General features: G+C 42.5%; 1 protein-coding gene across 1 annotated transcript in view; it reads right to left on the bottom strand.

Annotated features, from left to right (window-relative positions):
- The window catches only part of LOC132818217 (latent-transforming growth factor beta-binding protein 2-like), a 437,178-nt gene that overhangs the window by 303,596 nt on the left and 112,987 nt on the right, over window positions 1-20,595 (bottom strand). The window contains exon 5 of the mRNA XM_060828998.1: window positions 18,548-18,718. Within this exon, the coding sequence (XP_060684981.1) occupies window positions 18,548-18,718 (171 nt within the window). The remainder of the gene's footprint in view (window positions 1-18,547; window positions 18,719-20,595) is intronic.

Genomic DNA, 20,595 nt, shown 5'->3' with positions numbered 1-20,595 from the left:
CCCTTATTCTTCTAAATTCCAAAGTGCATAGTCTCAGTCTACTCAACCTTTCCTCATAACGCAATTCTCTGAATTCCAGAATCAACCTAGTGAACCTCCTCTGCATCCCCTCCAGTGCCAGTACATCCTTTCTCAAGTAAGGAGACCAAAACTGTACATTGTAAATTCTGCTAGGAGGTCTGAAGTACTATGTTTAAACTGTACTTAAAGCAATGCTTTCTACAATCAGATGTTTCCAGTGAATAAAAACAGGCCATTAATATTAGCTTCACAAGTCGGGGGAAAAGGTCTACACTGTCTTAATATATCAGGATTAATGTCAGTTGAAGAATGAAAAGATCTTCAGATGACATGGATTACACTAGAAGACTGATTCAGTGTCAGTCAATTGGTCAACTTCATTGATTAGAATTTACGTCATTTAGACATATCTTACAGAACTCATAGACCACTTCAAGATTGGGTACAGAGCAAAGGATGCACAATATGATTTTTCAATGGGGAGCCAGCAACTGGAATTGTTAAATTGATGATTTCATCAAGCCCCATCAAAATTTCCCAGAAAGATTTGCTAGACAGCTCAAAGATTTAGTGTTGATGATATACAGAAGATTAGGTATAAGTACAAGGCAATCCTTGCAACTTGACTATTGACATAATCATAATATTGACATACCTAAATATATCAAGACATTGGGAAAGTGTGGCCTCCTGCCTGCATCAAGGAAATGCTCAAATTTCAATCAAGAAAACCTTTAGAAGCAGTTGACCAGATCAAAGGCTGAGGCAGCTACAGAGAGCTGGTCCTAAAAGACCATTCGCAAGGAGTAGCTTCAAACTACAATAAAGAGAATGCAATATCTCACCACAAGAATTGATCAACAAACTATAACCTGACAAGGAGTGAAACAAAGAGTGATGAACACACCTTTCACACAGTCAATATCATGGAAAATGTCAAATGTTATCACACTGTCCATAGTGTTTGCAAATATTCCAATTTTGTCCTAGAAAAAATGGTCACTGCTTGCTGCACTGCAGAATTTGTTTTTCGTGAATACGTAGAAAATACAACAAAGGAGGGGGCAGTTATGGGCCAAATATTCAGAAATGAGACTGGGCAGGTGGAAGGTGTATCAGGAGGGGAGCATGTTGAAAATAGTGACCATAACTCAGTTGGATTGAATATGTGCACACAAAAGGGAAAGATGGCTGCTGAACAAAGCTCTAAACTAAGGAAAGCCTGATTTTATGAAGATATGAATTGGTCCAAATGGACTGGAACTATTTGCACTAATTTATTTTCCAGAGCGGTGGGATCATTCAGGAAATAACAAATATATTCATGAAATGACAAAGAGTAGGACCAAAACTGGAGAACCTTGGATGTCAAGGATTAAGAATACAAAACAAAGGCTTACGACTGTTACTGAGGTCTCAATACAGCCCTACCATTCACCATGAAACCCTACTTTGATTTGACATTCAAAAATGCAAGACCTCACACTTATCGAAATTAAATTCCATTTGCCATTTCTCAGTCCACTTCCCCAGCTGATCAAAGCCCTGCTGCAATTTCTGATAAATTTACTTCATCCGCTGCACCCAATGTGGCCTCCTCTATATTGGGGAGACAGGCCGCCTACACCCAGACCAACCAACCCAACCACCCGTGGCTCAACACTTCAACTCCCCCTCCCACTCCACCAAGGACATGCAGGTCCTTGGACTCCTCCATCGCCAGACCATAACAACACGACGGCTGCAGGAGGTGCGCCTTATCTTCCGCCTAGGAACCCTCCAACCACAAGGGATGAACTCAGATTTCTCCAGTTTCCTCATTTCCCCTCCCCTCACCTGTCTCAGTCAAATCCCTCGAACTCAGCACCGCCTTCCTAACCTGCAATCTTCTTCCTGATCTCTCCGCCCCACCCCCACTCCGGCCTATCACCCTCATCTTGACCTCCTTCCACCTATCGCATTTCCAATGTCCCTCCTCCAAGTCCCTCCTCCCTACTTTTTATCTTAGCCTGCTCATGCCCGAAACGTCAATTCTCCTGCTCCTTGGATGCTGCCTGACCTGCTGCACTTTTCCAGCAACACATTTCCAGCATATTGTTTAGGGGCTGTGAAGATTTTGTAACTCAACAATATTGGAGCTCATTCTGTGGCACATAATCCATGAACATGGATAGTTGAAAAATATACAAGAAACAGAGTCAGGATAAATGGCTCACTCTCAATCTCAAACTGTAACTAGTGGAAAGCCATAGGGATCAGAGCTGAGGGGGTTAACTATTTATTGGGGAGATGTTGGTCACTGAACTGGTAATTAAGAACAGGTTAAATTGCTCTGGGGATGTGTGTTCCATCTTAGAATGGTAGGTGATGAAATTTGAACTCATTAAAAATCTGGAATGAAAAACAGACTTGATAGCAACTACATTGAAATAACTCTACAGAGGTCAGTACCTCATCATTAAGTCATCCTTTATTTAAATGTGGAGAGTCCTTGACACTGATCCAACTCCCTCCGAGCCAGCTCTCAGAATAAACAGAATATCTGACACTCTTGATTATTTTTTGCTTTTTGACACACTGATCCGGTTCCCTCAGAGCCAGCTCTCAGAGTGAGCAAAACTCCTGGTTGACACTGTTGTTTATTTTTTTTCTACTCCACAGAGACCAGTATCCTGTCACCAAGTCACCCTTTATTTACACATGGAGAGTCCTCAACAATGATCCAGCTCCCTCAGAGCCAGTTCTCAGAGTGAACAGAACCTCTGACACTTTTTTTTTAAACAGTGTCCCCAATTCACCATTACAGTCAAATTCGTGTTGACAAAATGTGTGTTATGACAGAGGACCTGGATGAATGCAGAGATACACAAGGCTTTACTGTTCAGCTCCACAGTCCTTCATCACTGTCGTCTCCTTTCACTCAAACAGAGTCTGTGTCTGGGTTGGATCTGAGTGGAGCCCTGAACTTTCTGAGGACACTCTTGCTTATATCTGTCAGCCATGGCTCCCTGATTGCATCAGATTAACAGCCCCACTCAGGGAACTTATATTCAATGACATCCATTTGGCTGACCACATTACAATCACCAGACATGTAACTACCATGGATGGTTACAAAATCATATCTGGTTCACATGAAGGAAGGAAATCTGGCCTACATGTGACTCCAGGTCGACAGCAATACGGTTGACCTTCAATTGTCCTCTGGACATCTAAGCACAGACAAAAATGCCAACCCAGGGAGTGGCACCCAGATGCCATGAACATTTTTTAAAAATCTAATGAGGAGTGGCAGATGGAGTTCAACCCTGCCAAGTGTGAGGTTGTCCATTTTGGAAGAACAAATAAGAATGCGGAATACAGGGTTAACGGTAGAGTTCTTAGTCATGTGGAGGAACAGAGGGATCTTGGGGTATATGTACATAGATCTTTGAAAGTTGCCACTCAGGTGGATAGAGCTTGTAAGAAGGCCTATGGTGTATCGGTGTTCATTAGCAGAGGGATTGAATTCAAGAGTCGTGAAGTGATGTTGCAGCTGTACAGGACTTTGGTTAGGCCACATTTGGAGTACTGTGTGCAGTTCTGGTCGCCTCACTTTAGGAAAGATGTGGAAGCTTTGGAGAGGGTGCAGAGAAGATTTACCAGGCTGTTGCCTGGAATGGAGAATAGGTCGTACGAGGACAGGTTGAGAGTTCTCGGCCTTTTCTCGTTGGAACGGCGAAGGATGAGGGGTGACTTGATAGAGGTTTATAAGATGATCAGAGGAATAGATAGAGTAGACAGTCAGAAACTTTTTCCCCGGGTACAACAGAGTATTACAAGGGGACATAAATTTAAGGTGAAGGGTGGAAGGTATAGGGGAGATGTCAGGGGTGGGTTCTTTACCCAGAGAGTGGTGGGGCATGGAATGAGCTGCCCGTGGGAGTGGTAGAGTCAGAATCATTGATGACCTTTAAGCGGCAATTGGATAGGTACATGGATGGGTGCTTAATCTAGGATAGATGTTCGGCACAACATCGTGGGCCGAAGGGCCTGTTCCGTGCTGTATTGTTCTATGTTCTATGTTCTATTTGAATGAAGAGATAGAGTGTACTGTAAGCAAAATTTGATGATACAAAGATAGATAAGTTTGAAGAGGATAAGAAGAACAGGTCTACAATGGGATACAGATGGGTTAAATGCATTGGGAAAAAACATGAGCAGGTAGACTAGAATGAGAGAAAATAGGAGGTTGTCCACTTTTGTCAGAAAAACGAAAAAATCCAAATTATTTAAACGTAGAGACATTAGAGAATACTGCAATGCAGATGCATCCTCATCTGTTAATCACAGAAGGTTAGCATCTAGATATAATAAGAAATTAGGATTCAATTACTTTCAAATTTTGCCCTTTGTTACAAGGGAAATAAAAGTAAGTGTTGTATGTAGTATAACAGCTTTGGTCACCTTATATAAGGAAAGATAGATTAGTGTCAAAGGTAATTCAGTGAAGGTTGATTTATTAGAAGAAGGCTTTGCCTTATGAGGAAATATTGAGCAAATTGGATCTATATTTATTGGTGTTAAAAGGTCAAGAGCTTTTGATTATTTTATTTGTATGGCCGGCGAAGGAGTAACAGTTCCATGTTGAGGTCAACAATCCATTCAACTGCTCCAATTGACACACAGTGAGGGTGGTTATGATGCTAAGAAGAATAGAAATCACAGGAATGAACCTGGATCCATGGGCAATGGTCTGACTTGAATGGTCTCTGTCACAATTTGAACTGTTCCTTGTGGAGCAAATGGCCACATCTTCCCCAGGCCAATGGTTGAAGGCTGTCCAGATTTTCCACAAAGGACTGAAATCTGCAGCCTCAGCACTCAAGTCAGTCAGCAGGTCACATTTGGTGATGGCTACAGCCAACCTGGAGTTTCACCATCAAGAGGTGGAGTGCTCATCAGTTTGTGGGATATGGAGTGCATTCTAATACACAGAGGGGAAGATTACAGATAAGGGTTTTGTTTTGATGTTCTGTATCAAAGGAAATGCTTCATTACCAAGCACTGAGAGATTCGATGTGTGAGATTTGAGCTCTGTTGGTCACAAGATCCCAGAAATAATCATTCTGATTTCCTGCATTGTTTAAGTGGAAGGTCCTGAGCAGGATCGGCCATAGTGAGTGAAACATTGTGCAGCATGCTGGCTCTGTCCCAGGTGGTACCTGTTTTTGTCTTGACTTTGCCTCCCCAGTACCAATAGATCAACACACAGTCAAGAGTGATACCAAGGTGTCTTGACATTTGGGCATGAGTGAGTGGTCAGCCACAGAACTGAATGTGACATTCCCAGCTGGCATTTAAGATTTTAAAGGGAAGGCTGAAACAAAAGTGTTCAAAGTCAAAGTCTCCATTTTCTTAAGTCGGCTTTTGGAGAACACAAGTCTTCACTGGATGGTTCCTCAATGTTTTGAAGTAATTTAGCTGGAAAGTCAATGCCAAGTCATCAGCATACTCCAACAGCTGTGATGTCAGTGGGGAAGAATTGGTGCGAAGATTGATCTCTGCTGAAGATAGTTTTGTATGATGACCTCCAAGGTGTACATGGAATGGTCAGTTGACAAACAGAAGGGCTTTCACACAGCAGCTGAGTTTGGAGAGTTTCAGCTTCATGCTCATATACCAAACTGTGATCCAGGCACACAATAAATCCACAAAGACATTCAGATCTCCAGCCTTTCAGGAACTGACAGCAATAGGTGAAGAGGAAGACAGCAACTTCCTCTGCATGGCTCTCTTACAAATGTTTCCCCAACTGAAAACCTCTTTCCTGATGACGGGCTTAAGCTTAAAACATCAACTCTCCTGCTCCTCAGATGCTGCCTGACCTGCTGTGTTTTTCCAGCAACACACTCTTGACTCCTCCCTGAAAATCTAGTAACCAAACCCTGGCCACCAGACTCCTGGTTCAAGTGGTTAAAAACTCATACAAAGAAAGATGATCTTACTGAAACATATTAGGTTCCAAAGAAGCATGTTAGACAGGTTCAATTCCAAAAGGATTCTTCACTTCATGGAGAATAGTATCAGAGTAGGGGTTATCCTATTTAAGACAGAGATGAGGAAAGATTATTAACCTTTGGAAATCTCCACTTCACAAAGCAATGGAGGTTGGATCATTGAATATATTCAGAGTTAGACAGGTTTTTAATCTTTATGGGAGTCAGGCTAAGGGAATGGAGGCATGGTGCGAGTCTGTAGGAAATGAAGGAGGCAGGAGGAAAGTAGCATTGAGATCACTATAAATCAGCTTTCATCTTAAATACATTTGAATCAACCTCTTCAAAAATGTTATGAGAAACACCTGGAGCTAGTGGGACTTGAACATAGATCTCCTGGCTCAAAGATAGGGATACCACCACTGTGTCAAAATAGCCCCTTAAAACTTTTTCTTGTCAATGACAAAAGAATTGAGGAGCGAAATTCGATACTCCTGCACATATTTGTTCTGCTCTTTTGAAACAATACAAGCTCCCAAATTGTAGTAAGGAAATTAATGGAAGATGCATTGGAAAGGGCATTTTCCTATAACAGGAAATGTCTTCTTTGGGAATTATTATTTTTTCTGGGAACTGAGTGTGTCACATGCAAAGTCAGAATTTATGCACTATAAATTACTCAGGCATTAAGTATTTTAGATCACACACAATTAAAAAAAACAAAGAACTACAGATGCTGGAAATCAAACGCAGAAATTGCTGGAGAAACTTAGCAGGTCTGGCCACATCTGTGGAGAGAAAGCAGAGTTAATGTTTCGGGTCCAAGGGCCCGTCTTTAGAACTGAACCATTCTGAAGAAGGGTCCCTACACTCCAAAAGTTAGCGCTGCTTTCTCTCCACAGATGCTGCCAGACCTGCTGAGTTTCTCCAGCAATTCCTGCTTTCGTTCAACTGAGAAAATTGTTCAACTGAGAAAACAGTTCACTGTCATTCTCTAGCTTCAAATTACCTTATAACGTCCTTTGCATTTAGATAGTGCATTTAAATGCAAATAGTTATTGTTTGTCTTTTATAAACAAACTTATAATGTTAAAATGGGCAATGCAATATTGACCCATCTGGAAACGTGCTTGAGCGTACAACTTGGAGAATACTATTCCAATGCAAGTTCTCCTGTGGTTAGTTGGAACAAGTCATAATTTATTTTTGGTTTCACACCATTTATAAATTGCTCTAACAAATAATATATTAAAATCAGCCACACTTGACTCAGCCCCAAAATTGATGGCAAAGTTACAATACTCACAAACATTAATAGCTCTCCATTACTCTTACTTTCAGATACAATGAAGTTTTTGTTGTCTGGCATTTCTAATTCTTAAAACAACCTGGCAAACTAGAAGAAATGTTTGGAATTTCAACATGAATTTATTCAAGGAAATGAAAAGATGATGTTGTACCAAAAAAATAATATAGACTGTGCTAGTCTGCCAAGTGACAAACTTATAGGGCTGTTGTTTCTCCTGCAATTACAGCAAGATAATCAATTTGGCACGGATTCTTTACAGAAGTGTTATGAATTTCAAAAGCAATACTCATAACAGGAAGAAAAATAGAATTAATTCTGGAACCTTAACAGCACAGAACAAAGAAATGTTATTCCGAAGTGCATATTTTCTGTTAAAAATCCATCTCAAAGCTCTGGAATAATTTCACAGAATTTTATTCTTCGGTGAAATGTAACTTGTCACATTTCATCCCAGCTTGTTTCCTTGTTCACATGGAATGTGTAATTTTAATCTTCCACCAGTAACCTGTTGTTACAGCAGAACATTTTTAACCAGCTTTTAGTAATTTTCTCTTCCTTATTTCTTCATAACATTTGAACAGATTTTTTAAAATCAAGAATGAAAATAAAGACCATTTATTGTGATTTATTTTCTTTCTCAGCAGACTTTGTCAAAATATCAAACAGTGTGAGACTTCTTTCCTGACTTTTTTCCCTTGTGAACCACCATAATCTGGATTAAAAATATGAAGGTAAATCATCGTAGCCCCAGGTCTCCACTTTCTGTACAGTATGAACTCAATTCAAGATGCTCCTCAGGGTAAGGGACAGAGTTCAGCAGTTGCTACAATAATTATCACCTTATGTGGCTGAAGGCCACTTTTCGTATGTTTGTGGATGTGGGGACATCCGAATACAATTTTAAAAGTTAGGTGGAAGTCTGATGGTAGGCAACCAAGCTGAGAGTACCCTTCAAGCTAAGTGGGAACTTTAAACCAAACCTTGAGGACTTTTGTAATCCTGGACATTTTTAAAAAGTTTGTCCTTAATTCTTTCTATTTCTAACCTTCTGTATTTGAGCTCCACTGGCCATTTTTACAGGTCCAGGGAGTCTTCTCAACTTGACAAAAACCTCGTCTTGAGTCTGAAACAGATATTATTTGTAAATGTAAAAGACATGCTACAAGCCTGGGTTAATATGTGCAATTTCCTTCTGTTGTTTTAGGTCCTTTATATACATCATGATTTTTGAGCTCAAAGCATTTTCTGAAAACTTGGATTAAGAACTGACTCAGGTCTGGTGGTATGTTGAGAACCTGGAATGCAGAATGAAAGAGAAATTGAGATTTTCTTCACCAATTCTGAGAAGATCAAAAAGTCTTTGACCAAAGAGGTACATTTCTCAGGCAGTTTATTATTAAAGTAGCAAGATAACAGGTTAACCTAAGACTAGTTGGTTTAACTAATGTCAAATAAGTGACATAATTATCTCCTCAGAGATCGTAGTTGGACCTATGTATTTTGTAGATGGTATGCACTGCTGCCACGATGGGTCAGTCAAGGAAGGAATCAATGTTGGGAGTGGTGCATGGTGTGCTATTCACGTGGGTTGCTTTGTCTTGGATGTGGTCAACTTTGAGTGATATCAAAATGCATCCCTCTGGGCAACTGGACAGCATTCTATCATAGTCCTGAGAGTACCTTGCAGTTGGTGGACAGATATCGAACAGAGAGGAGAGAAGCTGCTTGATGCAGAGTTCCTAGTCTCTGGCCTGTGCTTATGTCTACAGTATTGATATGGCTGGCCCAGTTCAGATTTTACTCAAAGTTAACATTCTGGATATTGACAGAGGGGTGGATTCAATGGTGGTAAGGAACATCAAGGGAAAATGGTGAGATTCTCTCTTGTTGAAGATGTGCATTACCTGACACTTGTACAGAGCAAATATCACTTGCCACTGTTTCATGGGATATGGATTTTGCTGGCAAGGTGTATATTTGCTATTCATTCCTAATTGCACTTGTATAGAGTAACTGGATAGGCCATTTCAGAGAGTGGCTAATAGTCAATGTCATGACTAAGAGTCTGGAGTCACATGCAAACCTGAAAAGGTAGGGAGAGCAGGTTTCCTTGCCTAAAGGCCATTAGTGGATTGGATGGATTTTTATGTAAGAATACAATGATAGTTCCATGGTCACCAATACAAAGACTAGTTTCAATCCCAGGTTTATTAATGAATTTAAGTTCCACCAGTTGCTACAGTGGGATTTGAACCCATATCCACAGATTAACCCGAGCCTCTGGACTACTAGTAGAGGGACGTTATCATTGTGCAACCATCTTGACATTACCTTTATGCCATACATCATTGCTGTTGTCTGATCTTGCTGCATTTGAATGAAGGCTACTTCAGTATCTGAATTGTAAACAGTGATGGCAATTTGCAATCATCTGCAAACATTCCTACTTCTGACTTTATGGAGGGAAGGTCATTTGATGGAGCAGCTGAAGATGTGCCGAGGACACTCTCCTGAGGAACTCTTCCTCTGAAGTTCTGGTACTGAGATGATCCATGTTGATCTATCATAATCATTTTCATTTGCAATGAAAATGACTCAAACTAATGTAGAGTTTTACCCTGATTCCTACTGACATTAGTTTAGCTTGGACCATTGTCATCAAATGCTGCCTTGATAGCAAGGGCCGCTCTAGAATTTAGTTCTTTTGTTCAGCTTTGGAACAAAGTTGTTATAAAATCAGGAATGGTTCTAACATAAACCCATATTGGAGCATCAATATGTAAGTTATTGCTGAGCAAGTGCCTCTTATCAGTACTGTCAATGAGCTCTTTCATCACTTTGCTGATACCTGCCATGATTAGATTAGATTACATGAGATTCCCTACAGTGGTAGTTGGGACTGGCAGTGAAGTATTCAAAAAATAAATGTTACAAAATGAAAAAAGTGCTAGTACTTCACATTCCTATTGGCACATACCATTATAGGATTTGTGCGTCATGACTGATTTCCCAAACTATCATTTTCACAAAGGCATATCCTGCAGGTAAGTATTCTGATGGATGGCTTCAACTGTTTGTAGAATGAAGTGTTTGTTTCTATAAAGGGATGAAGCTCTGTATAGGTTTGACTGAGTCATCTCGTCTGACACCAGCATGGATCAATTAAATAAATTAAAGAACTGCAGACCCTGGAAATCTGAAACAAAAATAGAAATTGCTGGATAAACTCAGCAAATCTGGCAGCATCTGTGGAGAAAAAGCAGAGTTAAAGTTTTGAGTCCATCTTTAGAGTGGTCACTGGACTCGAAATGTTAATTCCAGTTTCTCTCCACAGGTGCTGCCAGGCCTGTTGAGTTTCTCCAACAATTTCTGTTTTTATTGCTATTGAATTAAAGTCTAATCAAGAGATCAATTAGCTCAGAAAGACTGGTCACAAGGACAGTTTTGGAGCAGTCAAAGTAGGAAACCAAGTTAAAAACTCTCATGGATATGGCATTGACAGGAGTGAGACCATCAGTAACAGATGTTCCACTAGTAGGAGATTGATACTGTAGCAGCTACTGTATGTTATTAAAATGACTCTTTTAAGTTAGTCTTTATTTTAATCAAACTGTCAGATTTGTATTGAAATTGTCAGTTGTGATCCTCAATCTGACAGTCTTTTGCACAGGCTTTTCATGGAGACTCTCCACCGTCTGACAAACTGTCACTTGCACTCACACTCAGCCTCAATGTAAGGCAATGTGACACTGAACCCACACAATGGCCAGAGAATTTTACCATCCTTGTGTACTCCCACAGCCCTCCGGTGTAACTGCTGGTGGTAGAGCAGAAGAGGGTTTGGTGAGCCTGACTCACTCTACTGGCCATGAGTGAGATTGAGGTGGTCCTGTTTAGCCGGTCTGGGGAGCAATTCCTAACACTTGGTGCTGCCAGCCACTTAGATGTTCCTGCTCCAAGCAACGCTACTGAGGGAAGAGGAACAATCCCTAATGAAGACTGCCCATGAGCCAGCTATGATTTACGTTATGTGTGTGTGGGGTGTGTGTGGGGGGGACATGCAGCTTTAATGTGACCTGAAAGAGAGGGCAAGGGCATTGGGGTGGAGAGGCCAGGAGAGACAGAATTGTGGAGGGTGGGGTAAGGGAGAGAGGGAGGAAGGGTTGGAGTCTAGGGAGCCTCCAATTGGGTCCAGCAAGTCCTTAGAAGGAGATGCCACCTCCTTCTCCACGACTAATTTGCAATAAGCTGCTGGACAGTGCATTTGGCACTGCAGCAGGAGAAATTCCTTAGATGCCCATTATTTGGGCACTTACAAGGCAAGAAAGCTGCTCAGTGCCTTCCCTACCACATGAACAATTCCAAAAAGGGCAAGATATGCTGGTAGGCTACAGGAGCAGTGCCCATAGCTTTACATTCAATATTATATCCCCAGCTTTCTATAAACACCCTCTCAATGCATTCCATTTCACAAGAACATGAGGCAAGGAGAGGAATACACCATATTAGTCTACTCAAAACAGGCTTCGACTCCACTCTAGCATCTAGTCCTCATATCCCTCAGTTCCCTGAGGTATGAAAAATGTGCCTATCTCAGAATGAAATTTGTCAACTATGAAGCATGCAGAAGCCTCTGGGAAGAGACTCTTCCAAAGGTCCATAACTGACTGAAAGAACTTCTCTTCATTCCTAAACAAGCAACCTCTTATTCAGAGGATGTTCCCTTTGTGCAGTCTAGATTCCTACCAAACTCAAACAGAAGCTTACTGTCATTGAAAGTATCTAAACTACAGACAATGTAGGCCAGATGTATTCAGTCTCTCACCGTAGGGAAAACCTGTCATCCTAATCTTCTAGCACATAGGTCTCTTTTGTCTCTTAAACAAAGACAGCACAGACTAGACATAGGTCCCTTTTCCCTCCTAAGCAAAAGAGAGCACAGATTACTGGGAAGATACATAGTTCTGCAGATGGTCCTCCAGTTAACTTCATGCATGCTCCAAGAAGCCATTCTCTGACTCTTTGTGAAGATACAAAGTGCAATGGTATCTGTTTCTTGTGAATGATGATGGCACCTTCCAGGGTAATTTGTATAACCATTCACAAGAAACTTTTAGTGCCAAGATACTAGCTGGACATTGATGGAGGTTTATCTCTACCAACTAGGAGAAAGTGAGGACTGCAAATGCTGGAGATCAGAGCTGAAAATGTGTTGCTGGAAAAGCAGGTCAGGCAGCATCCAAGGAGCAGGCGAGTCAACGTTTCAGGCATGAGCCAACTGACAGACTGCTGGTTGCTATGAGTGCACCTTTGTTGTCACCAGTGTACAGTCTATGACCAACTGCACCTGTAAGAATCTAGCCAGTGCAACAGATGCAAGAGTCTTTGAGTTCTGAATGGACTCGTAAGTAACAAAGTAGTGGCCCAGGCAAAATCACTATCAATCACCTGAGAGGTGCAGTTTTGAGCAACAGGTTAAGAAGTTCTTCAGGAGATTGCTGGAAGAAACGGAAAGTGAATTAATTCAGGATACAGCTTCTGTGTTCTATGCAGCAGACACGGCTGAGGTGGTGATAGCTGCTGATATAGTATTTTTGATGCAATGATTTCACAAAACCATCATCAATCCCAGTCACAGTCTCACCTTCTTGTCTCTGTTGATTTCATAAAGCATGAGAAACGCATGTGCTGACATGAACCAGAATTCTGAGTTCAACATTCATTTAGTTGCTTATCCAAAAAACAAACAACCCAGTCAACCCTTTCAAAATCCATGACCACTTTCACCTAGTGGTTAGATGGTTCCATCTACAAAGGCAGGAGATATATGGGAACATCACCACCTGCAAGTTGCCCTCCAAGCGACTCACCATCCTGACTTGGAAATATATCCTTGTTCCTTCTCTGTAGCTGGGGCAAAATCCTGGAATTCCCTTGCCAATGGCACTGTATGGCTACCTACAGCACACAGGCTGCAATGGTTCAAGAAGGCAGCTCATCACTACCTTCTCAAGGGCAATTAGAGACGGGTAATAAATGCTGCCCAGCCAGTGACACCCATGTCCACAAGTGAATAAAAAATACATGAACTATTTGCAAAAATGCATTCAATGGTAGAAATGATGCGATTATATCTGGTTCTGACACCCCAGCACCATCTCACCTCTGGGTTAATTTTCACCCTATGACTATCACAAAAAGCATGCAGAGGAAATCCTCCCAAATCTTTAAAAACTGACTTGCTAGTTTACTGTACGTTTGATGTATTTAAACTTAGGGACAAGACATTCTCTCATTAAGCAAAAATGGCAAGACACATGTGATGTGCGAACCGCCCCATAGCAAGGCCATGGTATCATCATGAAATATTTTCCTTCCTCCTCTTTCTGTGTAAAGTTCATCATCTGATACAACAGACTTTTTGGCCAGTTGCACCTGTGCCAACTCTAAAACAGCTACGAATTGGCCCCAATTGTCTACTCTTTTCTACCAGCTTTGCAAATTTTCTTCTTGTAAGTATATATCAAATTCCCTTTTTGAAGTTAGCAGTAAAATTGCTTCCCCCACTCTTTCAGGAAATGCATTCCAGATGAGAACAACACATCGAGTAAAAAAAAAATCTTCATCTCACAAATAGCTTTTTTTTTGCCAGATATCTGTGCCCTCTGGTTACCACCCTCATTCATTGGAATTGGTTTTGTCTTATTTACTATGTCAATCTTGAACACCACTTTTAACCATCCTCATTCCAAAAAGAGCTACAATAACTTACGTTTCTGGAAACTTTTATCGCCAACAAAGCTTCTCAAAACATTACAAAGGAAAACGTATTTGATAGCGAGTCAAGGAAGGTCAGGTGGCAAACCTTGAGTCAATTAGGAGTTTAAAAGGAGGATCTTAAAGGAAGAGGAGAAGGTAGAAATGGAGAGGTTGAGGGAGGGAATTCTAGAGTTTAGGATCCATTGAAAGTACCACTGACAGATCGATGGAATCTGTGGAGGTGCAAAACAACTTTAAAAAAAATTTGGAGAATAACATAACATTCAAGGATATAAGACAAGTGCAGGAAATTGGGATTAGCGCACTTTCAGTAGTAGCTATTTTGGTGCAGATGCAATGGGCTGAAGGGCCTTTTCTGCAATGTATGAATCTATAAAACAGCTTTGGAGGAACATAGAGGACTTGAGGAAATGCATTGCTGACAGCGGTCACACAGTGTTGGAGAGGGGTAGTGCAATGGAGAGCATTGAAACCATGAGGATTTTAAAACTGAGGAATTGTCAAATTGGGAGCTAGTGCTGTCAACAAGTGTGGGTGCTGGGTGCCAAGTCTTGGACCTAATTAAAACTAAAGGTAGCAGAGTTTTGGAAGGTCACAAGGTGATATAGGGTCAAGGATAGTCAGCTGGAGGAGTATTGGATAAATTAAATCTAGAGGTGACAACTTAAATGCCCCACTCTATTTCTATCCTGCTGCTATTTTCTCTCTTAAGCATAAAAGGGACGTAAAGACACAGAACATCCCATAAACCCACACAGCTTCACACTTCCCCAGTTCCTCTCCCAAATGATCTACAAGTGCCCATACTCACCGATGCTTTACAGAAACCAACAGCACGAGTAGGACATTCAGCCCGAAAACCTGCTCTGCTGTCCAATATCATCATGATGGATCCTTTTCCTTAACACCATATTCATGTTTTCTCTCCATAACGTTTGAGAAATTTCTCAATCTCTTTCTTGAATATATCCAGTGAGCCTGGCCGCCACAGCCTTCTGTGATAGTGAATTCCACAGACTGAATTTCCTCTGAGTGAAGAAATATTTCCTCATCTCAGTGCTAAATGGCCTACCCTACATCCTACATCTGTACCTTCTGGGTTTAGACTCCCCATCAGGGAAACCAGCTTCCCTGCATCTAGTCTGTCCAGTCCGGTTGGAATATCACACGTTTCAGTCAGATCCTCTTTCATTCTTCTAAGCTCTAGTGAGTTCAGGCTCCGTCCAACCAAACTCTCTTCACACAGTAGTCCTGCCATCTGGGTATACATCTAGTGAGCCTCTGCTGCCCTCCCTCCATGATACATTTATCCTTTCATAGGTTGGGAGAGCAAAGCTGCACACAGCACTCCATGAGTGGCCTCACTAAGTCCCCCTTTTGGTCTGCTCATGATATCCTAACTTCTGAATTCAAATCCTCTTGTGATGAAACCCAATCAACAATTAACCTCCCTGATTGCTTGCTGTTCTTACTCCTTTCATTGACTGGAACATGCAGATCCATTTGTTCGGCGACACTTGCCAGAACATCACCATGTGAATAGTACTCCCTCACTGTTTCTCACAGCGAGTTGTATAATTTCAAAGACTAAGGAGAGAGGATCTCACTGAAGTCCAGGAGGCAGCCATCATTCAGGAGGTCCCAGCACAGAAAGCCAAGGATACCCTCTGATATCAGTCTAGGGGTTTGGCCATGGTAAGGGGGTCCATGCTTCTGCAGTCTGGGCAGTGGGTCACGGTCAGCCTTATGGCTCTATAGTGGTTAGTTCTAATACATGAGGTGGCCATACCAGAGATAGTCATTCACTGCACCCCACACCCACCTTGAAGTGAGGCAGCTCCTGAATTGGGACAACAGTGCCTCCTTAGCCCGTGACTGCTTTTTCACAGCAATGCTTTACTGTATCCCTCCCTTACAGATGCCGCTCCCCTCACCACAACTATCATCCTCCTACCCAGCATTCCCTGACGGCTGCACGACTGTCACTTCCAGTTCTGGTCATCGCTGCCCCACAACCAGACATTGAAGATCCACATATTTTGGGAGGAAACATATCTCCCATCCCCCATGTGCCCAGAGCCTGAAGCCCTGAAATGGAATAGCAGAGTCTCACTCCCAAATTCCCCAACCCCCCCAGCATTCCCCTTCATTTCTGTGGGTGACGTGATGAAGGATCCCCCCCATTGTGAATGTCACTGGACAGCCGCCAATGAGGATGCCAAGACCCCTGACCAGCGACTGTGCACCTACCTCACTGCATCCATCTTCCATAAGTTTGAAGATTCTGTGTTGTCTCTCACAATCCTGTTCACACATCACCCCTGAACTATACTGCCTCCTGGTTAAGTGCATCTGCCCGACTACCTTCCCCGCCCCCTCTGATTGCTGCAATAGAGCCACAGTACAGACTATGGCCCACTCTGCACAATGCAGAGACACAACCCCCTTATTCACTCATTGTGAGCCATCCCCTTGATCCCCTTGACTGACTGTGCCAGGACCCCCTGACTGACAGGTGACTCTATGGGCTTTGCCAATGGCTGCTCCCCTCAAACTTTGTCACAATAAGCTGCTGGCCACATGGTGCAGTATGGGACTGATGTGGCACACTACCTGACAGCAAGACTGTCACCCCCCCACAGACTGAGGGCTGCTGCCCAGCGAGGCAAGCCACCTGGCTGTGTCACTGCCTTAATGGGCACGGCAAGGTAAGGCAGGGTACAGCTACTGTGAGCAGACAGCGGGCAAGTGCTGAGAAAGCAAGGTGCCACCTGGTCCATTCCATGAGCTTGGTGCCAGCCTAGGTGTGTGGCCTTTCGAGGCCAAATGCCAGTGTGCCTTGCATTGCAAGTCTGTGCTTCCAGAGGGCACTGCCAGTGTTTCAGAGTGATGCCATGATGGTTAGGAGAGTTAGGAAAATATCGGGAGCCAATGTCTGTGAATGAGGGGCTGGTGCTCATAACTCCACCCTGAGCTGCGGCTTGCACATACACACATGGAGCTTGAATGGAGTAAGCGGTGATCATAAAATGTGGAGCTGGTAAAAGCACAGCAGCAACAGAGGGCAGCACGGTGGCTCAGTGGTTAGCGCTGCTGCCTCACAGTGCCAGGGATCAGAGTTCGTTTCCAACCTTGGGCGATTGTCTGTGTGGAGTTTGCACATTCTCCCTGTGTCTGTGCGGGTTTCCTCTGGGTGCTCTGGTTTCCTCCCACAATCCAAAGATGTGTAGGTTAGCTGAATTGGCCAGGCTAAATTGCTCATAGTGTTCAGGGATGTGTAGGTTCGGTGCATTAGTCAGGAGTAAATATCGGATAATAGGAGAAGGGAACGGGTCTCGGTGGGTAACTCTTCACAGGCTCAGCATGGATTTGTTGGGCCGAAGGGCCTGTTTCCACACTGTCAGGGGTTCTATGATCAGAAGAGCAGGGCATCGACGTTTTGGGCAGGACCCTTCATCTCCTTCTCCTCTGACGCTGCTTGACCTGCTGTGTTTTTCCAACTCCCTGCCTTTCCAGCATCTGCAGTCCTCACTATCTCCAAGTTGGTGTAAGCAGTGAGCTGCACCAGTCAGGTGCCTGCTTCAGTTTCCTCCAGTTGTCTCAATTCTAGCTTGTTTAGCAAGTTTAGTATCATATGCAGCTGCATATTAATAAGCAAATCTCTCTTGGTAGCTTTATGGAGGTGGAAGGTGGTTCCACTGAGATAAGGAAGGAATGGAAACAGCCATGAGGATCTGAAAATGTGCACGGCATTACTTAACTAGGAGGCAGCATAGTCCAGGAGTGATGTGTGAATCGGATTGTGAGTGACAACACAGAACCTTCTAACATATGGAAGATGGACTAGGAAAGTGTGTTTGATCAGCCCAGTCTATAGATAATGGAGTTACTGATGAGGTTTTCACCACATCAATGGAATCAAGGAAGATTCGAACACCCCTAGCACATGAAAAACCACATGTGGCCTACATTCCCACCGTGCAGGAAACGATTGAGATTCAGCTCCATAATGGAACTGGTGAAATCCCCAGCCAGAGACCTGATTGGAGAACTGCCTTTAATATTGCATCTGAGCTCATAACTTACAAGGGACAGGCAAGTGGGGCTGGTTTTCAAAGTATATAGAGCTCAAGGATATCTTTGACTTTTGTCACCAGCTTGAAGTCTGCCCAAACTTAAAATATTCCTTTAATTGCCCATACAAAAGTCTAACAAAACAGTTCAAAGTGATTCCATAAAACTGAACCCTCCAGCCCAGTAAGCAAACCTCTATGATTCCATTATTTTACTGAGCTTTACATTAATTAGCCAATTGATCCATTTCCACATATTACACCTTGTAACTTCCCAACTATTTAACATTTTGAAACTATAAATGTTTACAAAATAAAGCAACAGAGTGATTTAAAATGGCTATTCTTGTGCAGAAAAGTAATCAGAAGTAGATACATTTACTTACAGATTCGAAAACCTGATTTGGAAACAGGGCCGTAACCATTTTCGCTGTAAAGGGTGGTTGGGTCACCTTTTTTGCAATTGTTGTAACACTTTCCATTTACACACTGACGTTTGCAAATAGTTGGCGTGAAGACTATTTTTATTGTTCCTATATTGGTGGTCAGGTTTGCCCCTGTAAGAAATAACAATTTAGCAAGTAAGCAAATAAGTACACAGTTGAAAATCATTGTTGCTGAAGAGCTCTGGAGTTGTCGGAGCCAAGTGGAGAGAATCGGATTTTGTGAAGGAACAGTTAAGCAACCATGCAGCTGACCTACAATTCTCCGAACCAGGAAGTGGACAGAGTACATTGGGTTTATGTTGGATTATGCTCCAAAGTGTGAGCGAGGATTGAAATAAAGGGCATGTGGAATGGTGAGTAAGAGGAACACAATGGCAAACCGTGCCAGATCAATGGCTGTCAGTGGATTAATTAAAGACCTCAGCAGAGATTCCAAGTTCAACATGGCTTGTATAATGCAAATTGTAAAAAAAAAGGTTCCCCCAGAATATTTCAGTTCCTCAGGAATTAGATTTGAGTTCAGCACAATGTGGGCTTTTAAACTGACCCTACCATAGTTAAGTCCTCAGAAATGGTATGTTTTATGCCACTGCATGGCAGTTCAATGGTTAGCACTACTGTCTCACAGCACCAGGAATCTGGTTTCAATTCCAGCCTCGAGTGACCATCTGTGTGGAATTTCCACATTCTCCCCTTTGTCTGCATTGATGTCCTCTGGGTGCTCCAGTTTCCTCCCATAGGAAGGAGGAAATGCTATGCTAAATTGCCCATAGTGTTAGGTGAAGGGGTAAATGTAAGGGAATGGGTCTGGGTGGGTTACGCTTCGGCAGGTCGGTGTGGACTTGTTGGGCCGAAGGGCCTGTTTCCACACTAAGTAATCTAAAAAAAGAACATATACATCACAGACCTTGCCCCACATTATTGTAAATAGGGGTGACAACAAGAAACCCATTGAGGTGAAGAATGTACAGGTTAGGTGGATTGGTCATACTAAATTACCCATAGGGTCCAGGAATGTGCAGGCTAGGTGGATCAGCCATGGGAAATGCAGGGTTATAGGGACAGGGTGGGTCTGGATGGGATCTCTTTAGACAGTCAATGTGCACTCCATGGGCTGAATAGCCTGCTTCCACACTGGGGGGATTCTGTGATTTCTGATCAACTGCTAGCAATGACACTTGATTTAATTCAACTCCTAAAAAAAGAAGAGATAAAAAGAAAAAAAAAGTCAAACTTACTGTTTCTGGACAACTGAAGCAAAATTTCTGTATTTGGCAACTAATTTGCGTGAACAAAATATTTATTGTTCCTTTGCTGGTGGGCAGATTTCTTCCTCCAAGAAATAAACAATCCAGAAAAATAACTAAAAAAAAACTCAAAAATCATCATTGCTCCAGAACGCTGGAGATGTTGTAACTTAATTGAGAAAATTAGATTTTGTGCAATTTAGATGTTATGTATAAAATGGCTGCTGGCACCAAAGACTGGATGGAGTACATGAGGTCTACATCAGGTTAGGAGTGGCCTATGTATTCAAAGAATGTATTATTGCAAAATTCTTTTTATTTCTTTGCCACAGCTATTTTAATTTTTAAAAATGCAAACATTCTTCACCTCAATGGGTTTCTTGTTGTCACCCCTATTTACAATAATGTGGGGCAAGGTCTGTGATGTAGATGTTCTTATTTTTAGATAACTTACAGCATGGAAACAGGCCCTTCGGCCCAACAAGTCCCCACCGACCCGCAATCTACCCAGACCCATTCCCCTACACCTAACACTACGGGCAATTTAGCACGGCCAATTCGCCTAACCGACACATTTTTTGGATTGTGGGAGGAAACCGGAGCAAACCCACACAGACACGGGGAGAATGTGCAAACTCCACACAGACAGTCACCCAAAGCTGGAATCAAACCTGGAACCCTGGTGCTGAGAGGCAGCAGTGCTAGCCACTAAGCCACCATGCCGCCAATCTCATCTGATTT

The sequence above is a fragment of the Hemiscyllium ocellatum genome, chromosome 8 (assembly GCF_020745735.1).
Source record: "Hemiscyllium ocellatum isolate sHemOce1 chromosome 8, sHemOce1.pat.X.cur, whole genome shotgun sequence".
Taxonomy (NCBI): Eukaryota; Metazoa; Chordata; class Chondrichthyes; order Orectolobiformes; family Hemiscylliidae; genus Hemiscyllium; species Hemiscyllium ocellatum.
The sequence above is the reverse complement of the archived record's forward strand: the minus strand, read 5'-3'. Positions and strand labels throughout refer to the sequence as shown.